Source organism: Perna viridis, chromosome 6, assembly GCF_037379345.1.
Source record: "Perna viridis isolate PV_CMFRI_1.1 ecotype Kerala chromosome 6, ASM3737934v1, whole genome shotgun sequence".
Lineage (NCBI taxonomy): Eukaryota > Metazoa > Mollusca > Bivalvia > Mytilida > Mytilidae > Perna > Perna viridis.
Window position 1 is genome coordinate 44,041,198 of NC_142450.1, and position 17,031 is coordinate 44,058,228.

At 33.9% G+C, this 17,031-nt stretch overlaps 1 protein-coding gene across 5 annotated transcripts in view; it reads left to right on the top strand.

The window, feature by feature from the left end:
- Nucleotides 1–17,031, top strand: part of LOC148615171 (uncharacterized) — a 39,479-nt gene that overhangs the window by 11,274 nt on the left and 11,174 nt on the right. For all 5 annotated transcript variants that reach the window (XM_088589824.1, XM_088589826.1, XM_088589827.1 and 2 more), the window contains 7 exons: nt 967–1,149; nt 3,354–3,578; nt 5,562–6,968; nt 7,542–7,641; nt 9,049–12,629; nt 13,802–14,014; nt 16,432–16,470. In XM_088589824.1, coding sequence (XP_088445950.1) covers nt 967–1,149; nt 3,354–3,578; nt 5,562–6,968; nt 7,542–7,641; nt 9,049–12,629; nt 13,802–14,014; nt 16,432–16,470 — 5,748 coding nt within the window. The remainder of the gene's footprint in view (nt 1–966; nt 1,150–3,353; nt 3,579–5,561; nt 6,969–7,541; nt 7,642–9,048; nt 12,630–13,801; nt 14,015–16,431; nt 16,471–17,031) is intronic.

The following is a 17,031-nucleotide window of genomic DNA, read 5'->3' on the forward strand; positions in this document are numbered from 1 at the left end:
ATCCAAACAAATACATGGCAAAACCCAAGTAAATGGAACAAAGCTTTTATTATTTTCTTCATTTTTAAATCAGCATGAGACCTTCAACAGTCAGCAATTGTTCATACTTCATAGTAAGTTCAAGAGAAGACAGTCCCTTAGCACTGGTTTGAGTGGATTTCAATTGCTAGATTGCTATAGTATTGGTTAGTAAAGGCTGCTTTATAAACAGCTAGTAAACCATCCAGTAATGAAGTGTCAAGGATCCAAGGGACAAAACAAATCGGGTATAAAGCATCGATCGCATTAACTCCAAATTAGAGTGAGATCAGGTGCATCGACAGGGTAAGCATCTCCTGCTATGCTAGCATCACCCGTCGTGCAATATAACAATATGAAGCAAGAAATATATTCAAGAAAAAGACCTTGAAAATTGTAAAAACGACCTTGAAAAGTCTTTGAATTTCAGGATAAGAATGTTGTGGGAACCCTGAATTTAATAAAATTTGTAGATGTGTGTGAAGTTGGATTCCGTTTAACTATCGATTACAGCTTATACTACAGAAATCTGTAGTATTGATTGACATTTCAGTTTTTTTGTATTGAGAAAAAACAGTTTTAAATTTTATGAAAAATGCAGTTTATGATCACAGTTTTAAATTGCATCATCATATATTCTTTGAAATTTTTTTCATGCTACAATTTTCACTCGATTCAAAAACCTCCAGTGCTAACAGCATTATGGCATGGCATTTTGCAGGAAAAGTAATTCTTCTAAGTTGGAAAAAATACAGTTTATACTTGTTAGGAAAATAATATTTCTGTATGCATGTAATATTGGAAATGCCAACATAAAATTACAGTTATATTTTACATCATTAAATCTTTGAAATTTTTTTCATGGTACAATTTTCACAAGAATCAAAAACCTCGAGTTTTTGATATTATTGTTCTTAAGTGTGTTTTAATGATGACTTCTAATTACAGCAAAATGTGACAAATGTGGCTTGATGTATGTAGATAGTGCTGTTCCAGGGAGGAAGACAGTTCAATCTTTCCATGCTGATAAAAATGGAATACAGTGTTTCTTTTGTCTGAAGGTATTCTACAGCTGTAAGCTATACAAGAACCACTTGGCTGGTTGTGGATGTAAAACAAACATAGATGAAGGTAATAAATACCAACTACTGTCAATCTACATATCTGTAAGGAAATTATCATGGCTTATTGGAAAACCAAAAAATTAGGTCCAGCAGGAGACTGTCTCTCTTTGTGAAAACAGTTTAGAATGAGCGTTGTAAGAAAATAAGGTCCACCATGAGGTTGTCTTTCTTTGTGAAAACAGTGTAGAATGAGCGTTGTAAGAAAATAAGGTCCAGCAGGAGACTGTCTCTCTTTGTGAAAACGTGTAGAATGAGCGTTGTAAGAAAATAAGGTCCAGCAGGAGACTGTCTCTCTTTGTGAAAAAGTGTAGAATGAGCGTTGTAAGAAAATTAGGTCCAGCATGAGGTTGTCTCTCTTCATGAAAACAGTTTAGAATGAGCGTTGTAAGAAAATAAGGTCCACCATGAGGTTGTCTTTCTTTGTGAAAACAGTGTAGAATGAGCGTTGTAAGAAAATAAGGTCCAGCAGGAGACTGTCTCTCTTTGTGAAAAAGTGTAGAATGAGCGTTGTAAGAAAATTAGGTCCAGCATGAGGTTGTCTCTCTTCATGAAAACAGTGTAGAATGAGCGTTGTAAGAAAATAAGGTCCAGCAGGAGACTGTCTCTCTTTGTGAAAACGTGTAGAATGAGCGTTGTAAGAAAATAAGGTCCAGCAGGAGACTGTCTCTCTTTGTGAAAACAGTGTAGAATGAGCGTTGTAAGAAAATAAGGTCCACCATGAGGTTGTCTTTCTTTGTGAAAACAGTGTAGAATGAGCGTTGTGAGAAAATAAGGTCCAGCAGGAGACTGTCTCTGTGAAAACAGTGTAGAATGAGCGTTGTAAGAAAATAAGGTCCAGCATGAGGCTGTCTGTCTTTGTGAAAACAAAGAAGAATGAGTGTAGTAAAATAATAGAATTGCAGAATCAAATTGACAACATGAAATTCAGGAATTAGTATTCCTGAAAACCAGCCAATCTACAATCTTATATTATTTGTATTCATTGATGGTTATATAGTTGGCCATACTGGTAGTATTTTTAATTAGAAAAAAATAACATCTTCTGTATGTATTGGAAAAATTAAAGGTGACAATTTTTTATTTAATTTTAGAACTGAGGTTGATGATTTTTATACCCTTACAATATGCGAGGTATTATATGGTACTCGCTGGAAAGTTGCCTTTCTGTCTGTCTTACTGTCGGTCCCCTTTATGTTCTCACTTGATAGCCAAAATTATCAGGTGAACTAGGAATTTCATTATCGCAGCTCTCCATTATTATATACATGTAGTAATATTGTTAGACTTATGTATTCAATCGAGAACTAATGAAATAAAACAGTTAAGTAACCATGTGGCTAATTAAACTTTGTAACTACTGTAAACATATTAATTTTCACAGTGTACTAATTTTTGCTATTTTCGTGGTTGCATCAAGAGCGTGAAAATTAATACCCACAAAAATATATTCATATTACCAAGGCTTTTGACTGTTCTAATCATGGTTTCCACAATTTTGAATAGAAACATCGTTTTGTGTTGAGGTCGTATCATTCAATGCAATCAAGTATGAATTTATACTAAGTCTATTACAAAAATGTATATGGTAAATGCATGCGAGTTATAATTTCTAAATTCATGATCTTGTTTACATATTTGTTTCCATGGCTATAGAGAACCTGTTACATCAAAGAATAGAAATCAATACTGTGCAAACTTTTTATTCATAAAAAGAACAAAATGTAAGTGTTTAACACACACTACAGGTAATCACCAATAAAAGGTTATTGTTTTACAAGCTGATGACTGTCAGGTAAAAGTTAATCCGTAAACATGCAATTAAAGTGTCAAAAGCTAATCCCTTCAATTAGCTATGGCTTGGGCAATTAAGTGAGTTCTTTTAAGTTTTAAAAAAGAATACACTGTTAGATTAAAATGGCAAGCGGAAACTGTGTGGACTTGTCAATTTGTTATTGTTGTATTAACGATCGTCATTAGTTTCATTGAAAAATTAACAGTAAATTAACTTATCAAACGAGAGATCACGCACTGCCGAGACTATTGAAAAACTTAATTTCTTCTATCTTGAGAACCGTAAAAATTAATACCTGTGAACATGTTGATTTTTCAAAAACTGTGAAAATTAGCTGCCGCGAAAATTAATACGTTTACAGTATACTCTTATTAAAATGGCTTCAATGTCTAAATTTGACTTTTTATTTTCTTTTGCAGAGCAACTTTATACATGTAAACAGTCAGCTGACAGCTTGTTTTTTACTCCTTCCTTGGTAAAACTTTTTTGGTATCATTTCAAAGAGTTGATAAGAAATGGGAGCATACCTACAAGGCGTATGCATAATGAAGTTAGAGGAAAGGATAGTCTCCTGATGCCATTTAGTTTTTTAACTGTTCAGAAAGCTGTTTATCAACTTATTATGAAACAACAAGCAACTTTAGGTAATTTTTGCTCTGATAAACTACCATACATGTATTGTTTTGTTTCACTTGCAAAAATCACAACTATTGAATAATAACCTTACAATATATTACCGTATTTTCCGGACTATATGTCGAATTGTCTAATTTTGACCAAAATTACCTAAAAAAACATATACTTGAATAAGTCAAATTTGGCAGATAAGTCAAGGGTCAGATTTGTGCATTTATGTTGTAGGTGTTAGCGGAGATTCGATTTGAGTGGTTTGTTTTTAACAGCATATTTTTTCAGCAATGTCACTTTGTATATAATATTTCGAAATTAAATTCATATTTATGTTTCTAATAAAGTGTACTTTGTCCGCAAGTACAATTATTTTTATGGAATGGTGTGTCAATGGCTGTGAAGCTTTAGATCACCTGGTGTATGAAATCATAAACATGTCAGGGAAATCTGTTTGATGAATTGGTCAAAATTACGAGTGGTAATTAATAAACAATATTACCTGGTATTACAAAATACAATAAAAAATAATTGTAACCTGTAAATTTAGTTGCAATTAGCCATTTAGATAACACCTTAACGGTTAATAATTTGAGCCATGTGGGAATGTGTTACGGCATACCGTAAATGGGTATAAATTTGCATATTAAAGGACTGGTAACTCCGGAACACTCAATAATGTCTTTCCAGTTAAAAAACGTATCTTCAAGTGTTTATTTATATATTTTATATATTTTATACATTTTATCTATTTTAAAGTTTCAAAGTTTTTATAAAATCATCATATATTCATTCATAAAGGATAGCGGCACTGATCAATAATCTTCAAGTTAGATTGCCGGTTTGACTGAGCGACGACTTTCGTTGATTGCAGTTTACCCAAAATTTTGAATTAAAGCAATCAAAAGTAAATTAAACAAATGTAATGAAATGTGTTGTAGATGAACATTTTTTCTTAAGAAATCCTTATATAAGTAGAGGCTGACACTTTGCTCGAAAAAATATTGACATATAGTCTGGAAAATAGGTAGATTACTGTATAGAATAGTATCTGTCTCTTAAATGTATATCCATTTACATGTAAATGTGCATCCAACATCCACTGAGATTCTTTATGCCTCACTATATCTTCACTTATGAAGTTTTTGGCAGTTTGTCCTTCCATATGTAGTTCCTTGCATTACCCAGACAGGTACATATATCTTATTGATTATTCTTGTTACTTCATTTAAAGGGATTAAAGAAACGTTTTATCATATATTCCCATTAACCTCCTGTTTAGTACCACAGTTGATACTATTAGGAATCTTTTAGGATATGTGGCAATTTCATTATCTCGATTTATCAAACTTTGCTGAAAAGAAGATTTTTCAGTTTTCCATGAAAACTAAAATGCACTTTTGGCTGCAAAATGTCTCATCATGAAACAATTTCTATGAAAACAACTACAAAAAGCACTCAACCCAATGAAATAAGTCTCAGTTTGAGACAAAAACAATCTCATCAATGCAAGACTTACTGTGCATTGTTTCATAATAAAAATCTCATAAGATTTTCTTCATATCTTTCCTCAATTCAAATTTCAACAAATTGTCCAGCTTGAAATTTTATATTTGAGGAAAAGGTCAGTGATTTGAGGAAAAGGTCAGTGATTTTGAGGAAAAGGTCAGTGATTTGAGGAAATCTCAATTTAGATTTTAATATGAAACTGGGTCCTGGTACATTAAACATTTTTGTTTATATTGAGGCAAATTTTAGAGTGAAAAAAATATTTAAGTGTTGTAACCATATAACAAAAATTTAGCATATACAGTTAATTGTAACCTAGATACCCCACACACTTCATTCTAAATACCGACTATGATTTTTGTTACAGCATTGGTATGTTAATAAGAGCATGAGAACTATTTTTTCTTGATACACTGTGTCGTTGTACAAAGACTATTACAGCACTTTATATTTATGACCATTTTTAATGATCTGATTTATCAAATGTTTAGGTTTGGATCAGAGGGGTGAAAAAGGTCATACTACTGAAACAACTCTGACAATGTCATCACTAGGGTTGTCTTCACCTTGTCAACCCTTAGAGTTAACTCCAGATGGAAACACACTGGGAAATTTACTATCCTCAGCAGAAACAACTAATATAGAACAAGGTTCAGTACATTTAAAGGATGAACCAGTTGATGGTGATGCTCATCAATCTAGTACACAAACTATAAGGGGAGCCAAGCCTACAAATGAGAATAGCCAAAGCACAAATGTTGAACAGAACATTCAAATGCAGTATGAAGATAATTCACAAATTATCTCTAGTCATGGAAATTTGAATGGGAGTAGGGAAAAAATAGTAGAAACAATTAATACAGATGATGGAGTGGTGTATATTAAGACTGAACCAGAATTTGGAGATGAGAACAATTTTAGAAGTGAATTTACATTAGATACTTTCAAGGCCACATGTGATAGAGCAAGTAATCATCTAAATACAGTGGTTAATGGTAATACACAATGTAGTAAAAATCTCTCAAATGTAACATCACATAGTAAAAACATCAGTTCACATGAGATGACCCATACTAGGAGTGTAGGTGTTGAAAACAAAGAACTGCCTAATGAAGAATCTTTGCGGACCTGCAGCCCACCTTCATTCCCAGGATCTCCAGCACCATACATACAGGAAAGGGCTATTTCTACTCAGTCAGAAACAGTAAATGATTCAAGTTCTCAGACATGGATGAAATCATTGCCATTAGGAGCAAATGTTTTGTCACCACAAGTACCTATAGGACAGAACTTTCCAGGTTCAGCTTCTCAATTGCTATCAAATCTAATACAGCAACATAACAGATCAAACACTCAGCACAAATACATTAAATCTCCAACAACTCAAATGGCTTTTTCTCAACATATGGTACCATACATTATATCTACAAATTCAGGAGTGAAAAATCAACAATTAATATTGTCATCAGAGCAACAGGCCCAAACTGGGTCAGCAGTACCATTAGAGCAACAGGCCCAAACTGGGTCAGCAGTACCATTAGAGGAACAGACCCAAAATGGGACATTGTCAACAGTCCCCTTAGGGCAACTAGCCCATAGTAGGAAATTTTCAACAGCATCCCTATGGAAACCCACACAGACTGGGACATTGTTGGCAGTTCCCTCAGGGAAAAAGGTTCAAACTTGGTCAAAGTCTGCAGATAATAGACAGCTTGCACAGACTGCAATAGTATCTTCCAACATGACTAAATTAACAATGTCGTCTGGTCTGGTTGCTGAACCGGAAGTTGCTTCCCTCCCTAAGAAATGTAAGGATATAGCATTTTCTGTATTTGAGGGGGAAAAAGCAGCTGAGCCAGTGCAGATACAACAAAAAGTGTCTCCATCCCAGGTAGCAGGTAAGGTTAATATTTGCCACACATAATTTAAACATGAATGTTCTCAGGTGAATACCTCAGAGGCACTACCTGAGGTGTCAGCAGAGGATTGTTTACTCATATATCAAATATTGTCTACAGAAGTACTAATTGGTGTGGAGTTGTAGGACACTCTTTATTAGAATTATAGCCCTGGAAAGAAGAAAATGATGTTTTTTGCAGTTAATAGCAAATATTTTGAAACCCATGAAAGAAACTATCTATTGATAAAATGATGGTGTGATCAGCCCTACAAAAGATTTAAAAATTGGTAGTTAGAAAAGACTTAATTTAAGAGTTACTGCCTTTAAAAGGTAAATATTGTAATTTTTGCTATTTTTGATTTAAACTTAAAAAACCCATAGCAAATATGTATCAATTTCAATTACTTGATTCATAAGGCAATTGATTGAGTTCTAGGGGAGCACTTTAGGACCTCTACCAGTAGTTTTCACTTTACAAAAAAATTAAAAAGGTTATATTGTGCCTCAGACTCTTCCTTTTTTTTTCAGAAATCTTTGCCATAGTATACTTTATATTTTTTTTCCTTTTCAGAACCTGTGGTGAAAAAGGGAATGGCACTAAGTCTATCACACTTCCATATTCTGACTGGCGAGTTAGTAAATGGAAAGATCAAGCTCACGTTGAGACTGAAGTAAGGCCTATACCTACATGATACATTTCCATTAGGTCCTTAATTTTTGGCTTCAGTTGTTTGGTTATGTAATGGGTTAAATCCAAATTTGCAATGTAGTATACAGTTATTAAATGGGTTGGATGCAATAGACCAGAATATTTGTCCTGAGGCACTGAGAACACTTGATCGTTCTCAGTATCAAAGGACAAATGTTCTGGTCTATTGCTTCCAACCCATTTAATAACTGTTTTATTACCTCATTTGTCTATGAGATATAATAAAGAATGGAAATGAGGAATATGTCAAAGAGACAACCATTTGACCAGGAATAGGAAATTGACCGCTCCATGTTTACGAATTGGCAGACGAGAGTCACATCTACGTTTTTACACACAAGTTTTTTGTGTGTAAATTCCAATTCAATGAAGTGCTTAAAAAAAGTTCAACCAATCAAAAGGCTTAGTTAGATAAAGGTCATTATGGGGTCAGTGCAATAGACTCCTCAAGGAGACTATTGCACCATGCAATAGTACATCGACAGTGCAATAGATCGCCCTGTCCTGAATGAATTTTGAAAATAGAGAAAAATATGTGTATATTTGATAAACAAGATAAAACCTTATAATTAGGTAATAAAAATTTCTATTGTCATTTAAAACAAGATCATCAAATAAAATCTAATAATAAATAATTAACTCGACAAACTGAAAAATTGATAGTCACAAAAAAAGTAGTCCTTGTTATAACCACACAACTGGTTATTATTGACTAGCTGAAGCCACAGACTTTGCATATACATCCTGTTTTTCTCTTTGTTTCCAGTTCTTTTAAGCTTTGATGAAGTGTTATGGTCATTACTTACATAATTATCAGTTGAAAGACAGAACAAAGCCAGAGATTGAAAAAAAAAAAAATCACTTATTTTACACGTCAGTACTGGGAAACTTCATTATTTAACATTTATTTATTGGAGTGAATTAAAATTTCATCATTTTCCTTTCATTGTTATATGTGAGGTGAAGCTACTTAACATTACTGATCTCTTGTTTAGAAGGAAAGTCATGAAGGAACCACGGGGTGTAATAGGGCCACATCCATCCCCTTGTATTTATGCAATAAATAGTTAAGATATGCATAAAAGAATACAAATACTGTCAGAGGACTCCCAAGGGAGATTATCCAAATTAAATTTTTTAAATGTTAAAACCTAGAATAAGCAAAACTCCTAAGACATTCAGAGAATTATAGTGAATTTGGCATCAGTTGTAGATATACATGAAGGAATATGATAACTGTTAGAGGATTTCAAAGGGATATAATTAAATTTAAGGGTTTTAATTTAATATTCACTCATATGAAGGGGGTATTGTCTTTGTGATCTTGCTGGAAGTATTTCTAGTTAGTTTTTTTTAATGTATGTTGTAGGGATACAGCTATAGATAGCATATCTACCACAACATTGTCTGATGCTAAAAATGAATCTTCCAGTGGAACATATTGTATTAGTTCAGCAACTGTACCCTTCAGTAGTAAGCCTGTGACTCAACCTTACAATGCTGCTGTAACCAACGAAAATTCAATGAAGTCAGATATAAATGCTGTAGTTTCAAATACAGGAAGTAAAAGGGCTAAGTCAAGAACTGTTGATATTTTTAATAGAAGAAATAGGAATGTGTCTGAGGTTAATCAAGCTTACACTTTAGCTTCTATTGATAAGAGTTCAAAAGTGTCAGATTGTATTTACACTGAAGCTAGTACCCCCAAAAAATTGACTGTGCCGGAACAAGCAAGCAATTCAAAAAGGATATTGGCTATGTCAGGTCAAACTTACAATGTTGTCAAGTCAAGTAGAAGTATGGCTCAGTTAGATCAAACAGTCACTGCTGCCAGTACAAGCAAAAGAAAAATCAAGTCTGTCAACAGCAATGTGACTCATTTAGGTCAGAATTATGCTGCTACTATTACAAATCAGAATGTGTCTTTGTCAAGTCAAACTTCCAGTGTTGCCAGTACAGATAAGAAAGTGACTCAATCACATCAATCTAAAACTATTGCCAGTATGAATCAGAATCGGACTCTGTATGGTCAAACTTCCATTGTTGCCAGTACAAATCAGGCTGTGACTATAACAGTTCAAACTAATGCTGTTGCAAGTACAAATGATACTGTGACTATGTCAGATCAAACTAATGCTGTTGCCAGTACAAATCATACTGTGACTATGTCAGATTTAACTAATGCTGTTGCCAGTACAAATCATACTGTGACTATGTCAGATCAAACTAAGGCTGTTGACAGTACAAGTCATACTGTGACTATGTCCGATCAAACTAGGGATGTCGCCAGTACAAGTCATACTGTGACTATTTCAGATCAAACGAAGGCTGTTGCCAGTACAAGTCATACTGTGACTATTTCAGATCAAACTGAGGCTGCTGCCAGTACAAATCTAACTGTGACTATGTCAGATGAAACTGAGGCTGCTGCCAGTACGAATCTAACTGTGACTATGTCAGATGAAACTGAGGCTGCTGCCAGTACGAATCTAACTGTGACTATGTCAGATGAAACTGAGGCTGCTGCCAGTACGAATTCAACTGTGACTATGTCAGATGAAACTAAGGTTGCTGCCTGTACAAATCTAACTGTGACTATGTCAGATGAAACTAAGGCTGCTGCCAGTACGAATCTAACTGTGACTATGTCGGATCAAACTAATGGTGTTGCCATTACAACTCATAGTGTGACAATGTCAGATCAAACTAATGCTGCTGCCAGTAAAAATTATACTGTGACTATGGGAGATCAAACTAATGCTGTTGCCAGTACAAATCATACTGTGACTATGTCAGATCAAACCAATGCTGCTGCCAGTAAAAATTGTACTGTGACTATATCAGATCAAACTAATGCTGCTGCCAGTACAAGTCATACTATGACTATGTCAGATCAAACTAATACTGTTGCCAGTACAAAACCAACTGTGACTATGTCAGATCAAACCAATGCTGCTGCCAGTAAAAATTGTACTGTGACTATGTCAGATCAAACTAATACTGTTGCCAGTACAAATCCAACTGTGACTATGTCAGATCAAACCAATGCTGCTGCCAGTAAAAATTGTACTGTGACTATGTCAGATCAAACTAATACTGTTGCCAATACAAAACCAACTGTGACTATGTCAGATCAAACCAATGCTGCTGTCAGTACAAATCAGGCTGTTACAATGTTGAATGAATTGAACACTGTTGCCAGTACCAATCAGGCTGTGACAATGACAGATAACTTTGTTGCCAATACAAATCAAGCTATGACTATGTCAGATCAAATGTTCAGTTTTGCCAGTAAAAGCAAAGATGTGATCAGATCAGCTGTTGTCAGTTCATACAGCAATTTGACATTGTCAAATCAAACTAACATTGTCGCCAAAACAATAAAAAATGTGACTAAGTTTGACCATGCTTACATGGTTGCTAGTACAAATGGAAATACTATCATGTCAGACCGAGCATTCATTGTTTCCCATTCAGACAAAACTAAGAACAAGCCAATTAATTCTTTGTCAACTAAAGTGAATTATAGCCTGTTTTCAAAATTATCTGATAAAAAGGATGCTGTCTCTGAAGCAGAACATACAGAAACCCCTTGCAAACTAGGAATATTAACTAGTACATTAAAAAGAAACGTATGTTCAGAAGAAGGCATTGTAGACAAGGGAGAAGTAGGGAGAAATGGAAGCAAAAAAAGAAAATTATCTGACGAAGACAAAGGAGGACAGGAAATATCTAAGTATATTGCAGAAGAATTCAAAAGAAATGATAACCCATCTGCAGGGGATTGTCATGCTGTCTTAGAGAAGTTGTTATACAATGAATCTGAAGAAACCTCACCTCAGTCGATTGGTCATTGTAAATCTGATGATGTAAAATTATCTTCACAAAAAGACAGAAACAACATGGAAAAAGAGAACACTTCAAAACAGGTCCAGTCAGAAAGGAGGTTAATTGTTACTCAACATCTCACTGTTTTAAATGAAAAGTCAAAAAGTGAACAGTCTGGTGATGAAAATAAAAATGAAGCTGTTCAGATAAATGATAGAAATGATCAGTCAAGTGATATCAATGACCAGTCACATGATATAAGTGAACAGTCACATGATATAAGTGAGCAGTTGCAAAATGAATGTGATCAGTATCATGATATGGCAGCTATAGCTCAGTGTGGAAATGAAGGAAATGAAAGAGAATTGTGTACAGTAAGCAACACTAAACAAGTGACCAAAGAAACTAAATCTAGTATGCTCACTCAAGAGCAATCAAAATCTCTGTCTTTGGGTGTCATGTCTTCCAAAGATGCAGAGATAACGTCATCTAAAGTGACTGAGATTGAATTGTCAAGGATTATTCCAATAATGCCTGATGTCAAATCAACACAGTTGGTGGCATTGTTACAACCCAAAGATGAAGATATGATTTTCTCAGAAGGTATAAAACTAGTTGACATTGTGATAAACCAAGATTCTTACTCAAGCACTAGAGGCAATATAGATAGCCATTCAAGTTTAGACCATCAAGCTGTTGATGACCAATCAAAAGAAGCCAGTGACAGTGATAACCAGTCATTTAGTGAAAATTTAATTGACCAAATATCATCTATTACAATAGACAAGTCAAAACATGTAAAAGAAACTAAAAATTATTTCAAATTCTTTAATGACAATACAAGGTTACAGCTGCCTTTATTTAACATTAAAAGAAAACAAATCTCAGAAACAATGGAAAAGTACAAGCATCTTTTTGTATTGGTTAATTACAATAGTTCCACAGTAGAATTGGATATAACTCAACTACAGGCTTCTGAGACAACACTGAGAACAATGGCACAGAAAATGTATTGTATTCCTACACATCTTACAGAGTATCATCCATATTATATGATGTCTAGACTGCGTCCAACAGTTTCAAAACAAGTAGAGAAAGTCTTAAACCAAAGTACAATAAGTGGTGAGATATTGACTTTATTGTATAGTACATTGATTACTATATCTCTCAATGTATAGAGAGATATAGTAATCAACTGCCTGTAAACAATTTTTCTGTTTCTCTAGTTTGGTTTCTAACATACTGTGAGAGTACTTTTATCCGTGGGTACCAATTTTCAGGGATTAGGGAAGACACACAAATTAGTGGATTCTTGAAATCATGGTTTTAGGTTTCAATAAATGCATGAAAGGGAATCCTTTTCATTGGGAATCAAATTTCGTGGTTTGGCCCACCCTTGAAAACAACAAAAAATTTGTACCCTATAAAAAACAGTACTATCACAGTATTTCATTTATGTCACAATACATCTTGTATATAGTTACAGTGTGAGTAGGATGTGTGGTTAGTCAAAGATACACAAGCTGTCACACTGTGCTACACTAATCAAATTTAACAGACTACTTTTCTTTGCATTTGAGTCGATGGGGGTAAAGGCAGGGGTCAAAATAAGTTTATCAATATTCCTTTTGAAAAGTTTATAGAAGCCAGGTAAAATTAAGTTATTATGACACTATACAGCTTTTCTGTAATTTGTGACAGAAAGGTGAGTGATTCCAGAATTTGCCTATAAAGGTTTTTTGTAGCTTGAGGTTGCAAAAAATACATGGTTAATGTCAATTGAAAAAAAAAAACAAAAAAAAACAAAAAAACTATAGTTTTGTTATAAATAGACTGTTTTGACCTTGTTCTTCAGTTGATGTGGATTAAAATAGTATTTTGTGTTTGATTGGTTGTAGCAATAGGTTGTGTGCTTATATACTGCGCAACATTAATTACACAAAATATTGTTAAAATTAAGTACATGGCCTGAACATGAAAACAGAAACAAAGACCATCTACATGCACAATAAAGCAAACCGAATAGATACCTCATTTAGAAAAAGGTCCTTGTAACTGGTCGTCTGTAACAGAAATTTAAGAACAAAAATGCATATGTAAATGAGCCTTTTTTTCTTTAATCATCCAATTTTTATATACTATTAATTAGTATAGGAGAAAATCTGAAGCTAAGCTTGAGGGTGTTGCCTTGAGGTAGGGGTTTTTGCACTCTATTACTTAGTATTTTTTTTGTTTACATTATTTGTTTAGCGAAAATAGTGGGTATAAAACTGCTTCAAATTTCATAATTCCAGTTCCTTTTATGGAGGTACCAGAAGAAATTGTCTGCAAAGTATGTCAACTGAGGTTTGATTCACTTCATAAGTACAAAATACATCTGACATTGAATGTTTCACACTACAAAGAAGATTGTAGATGTTTGAAATGTGGAATGTGCTTTGATACTGAGACTGAGTTGACTCTTCATAATCAATACATACATGAAGAGGACTTGCTGACTAGAATTGGTATGTATATTACCTTTGTTAGTTTGTAGTCAGTTTTGAAGGTCTGGGTAAATTATAAGCCCGTGATTTTAGCTCACCTGGCCAAAGGCCAAGTGAGCTTATGCCATCAATTGGCGTCCGTCGTCATGGACAAATTTTCAAAAATCTTCTCCTCTGAAACTACTAGACTGACAGGTTTTGAACTTGGCATGATTGTTTTTTAGGGTGTTCTGCACAAAATGATTGTTGGGATTTTTGATCCATGGAAAGAACATGGCCACCGTTACTAAAAATAGAACATAGGAGTCAGAAGGCATTTTTTTGCAAATAACGCAAAAAACTGTTTCAGTCAAATTTTTGGCAGAAGTAATATTGTTCAGCACTATGAGACAGACCTATGCTGAAATTTTCAAAATGATTCATCAACTGATGTAGGAGTTACGGCCCCTGAAACATTCTTTTTTTCATTTTTCGCATGTGCAACTTTGAAAATCTTCTTTTCAAAATCTGTAGCACAGAATTCAATGAAATTTTGCATATATGTTTCTTAGGGTATCCCACAAAAAATGACCATTGGGATTTTTGATTCATGAAAAAACATGGCCATTGTTACTAAAAATAGAACATAGGGGTCAGAAGGCAGTTTTTTTGCAAATAACTCAAAAGTGTTGCCTTTAGCAAATTTCTGGCTGGGTAATATTGTTCAGGGCCATGAGATGGACTTATGCCGAAATTTTCAAAACAATTCATCAAGTGATGTAGGAGTTAAGGCCCCTGAAACTTTTTTTTTTTTGCATTTTCCGCATGTGCAACTTTGAAAATCTTCTTCTCAAAATCTGTTGCACAGAATTCAGTGAAATTTGGCATATATGTTCCTTAGGGTATCCCACACAAAATGACCATTGGGATTTTTGATTTGAAAAAAAAGATGGCTGCTGTTACTTAAAATAGAACATAGGAGTCAGAAGGCATTTTTTGCAAATAACTCAAAAACCGTTGCCTTTAGCAAATTTCTGGCAAGTGTAGGAACTTACAAGGTTGGAAGACAGGTTTTTGAAAATAATTAAAAAATTGATGCCTTTAGCAAAATTCTGGTTCAGGTCATATAAATGCTATTAAAAGCATTTCCTGCATTTGACAATTTAGTTGATTTTAACTTAGCCTGTCTCATTCCTCAAGTTTTTCAAATAAGCAAATGGTTAAACAGGTGAGTGATTCAGGCTCTCTTGAGCCTCTAGTTTTAAATTATCATGTCTTTATAAAATGGTACCTGTTTTAGTTATCCTGGGATCTGAAAATATGGACTAAGTAGATCCTTAGTCCAGATAATGGGAACATAAAAACACTCCTAGCAATTTCAATGAAACTTTGAAGAATTGTTTATTCCAGTAAAAACAAGCAAAAGAAGATAGATGTATCATGACACAGTTCTTTGCTATATTCCATCACATTTAGTAACTAGATTATGTACAATGTATTACTTTCTATGTGGAAATGGATGAGGCCACAATTTTTTGCAAGTACATCTTAATATACTCATTTAAACAGATATTAAACAAAACCACCTGTGCAAATGTGATGAAATTTCTCTACTACTAAGGTTATATAAGTGGTTTTTTTTTATATATATAAAAGTTTCAGAAAAATACACTGTCGATTTTATAGGGCACATACAGTATAAGGTGTTATAATTGTATTTGTTGCTGTCCTCATTGTCTTTGTCTAGTATCTGTAAACATTTTGGTGTCTGAAACAGTAACTTGAGTACAGCTGTATTTGTACCATAAGGTTCCATACGACAAAAGAATAGCTTGGATTTATTTTTGGGGTTGTGAATTGAACTGTTTAGAAATAAGGGTTTAAAAGGGGCCAGAAACAAGTATTTCCATAATGTCTTGATAATAACTTGACTATAAGTGAATTGATTTCTTTGAAAATTTACCACTAGGTGCCATTCCATGAAAAAATCTGGGGTTCATTTCTAAGGTTGTGACTGGAACCATCTATGAATAAGTCAATAAAGGGAACAATTTGATTCTGGTCAATGTTTTATCCAGTGTCAAATATTTTATTGCAGTCAAAAATGGGTGTGTCCATACTTGCCCTAGCTGTTAAAGTTCAACCTCTGCAATACCATAAAGCTGGGACATGCAAAACCTTTTATTTGTAAATTGTGTGAATGGTATAGAGATAGGGTGAAGCTTGTCAAATAAACAGTGCTGGTATTCCTTAATTTTGACATCCTTCCAATGATCATAGTTGTTGCACTTGATAGGTGAACACTGATTTTTTGGAGGTTTTAGCAAAAGTCTTAATGCTCTACAGATATTGATAGATTTTGTAGGAAGGTTAGACATCTCAAGAAGGTTTGTTAATTAAAAATATATGCTATGCTATATAGAGTGGAAATACCAATGCAATACCCTTTTAATTTACAGATGTTCTCAAGCAGACTGATAGAGTAATTTGGGAGTCAGGTAAGTACAATAGTCATGTGGATTGAACTGTCAATTTTTTATTGTTGTCTGTAGACATTTGGTGTCCCTGCATGTAAGAGAATGGGTTGTTATGACATTGTGCCACAAGGTTCCAAACCTGAAAACTTCAACTGAGATCTGTTTGTTATGTTTGAAAAAGCCCCAAAATTTTTTTTCTGTTTTTAGTAAAAGTATATTGATCTGTATGAAATTGTACCATATGATACCATAAAGTATAGGATGACTATGAGATTGGTATAAAGCCTAAGGATCTTAATTTCAAAGGTAAAGAGAACAAAAAGCAGACGTTTCCTGGTTTCTGAGCAATGACTATGTCAGCAATCCAGTTTAGTTTCACTTTTTTGGCTAGGGATGAAAAATGACACATGGAAACTGTGGTTACTATAGTGTATTATGCATTTGTGACGTCACCATAAAAGCTTTTATGACTTCATGTAAATACAAAGGAATTTCAGGATTCAGAGGGTACTTAATTGGTGTACTTAATCAAAAAATTAATTTTAAATTGTGAATAAGAAGCAGATTCCACTAGAAAATACA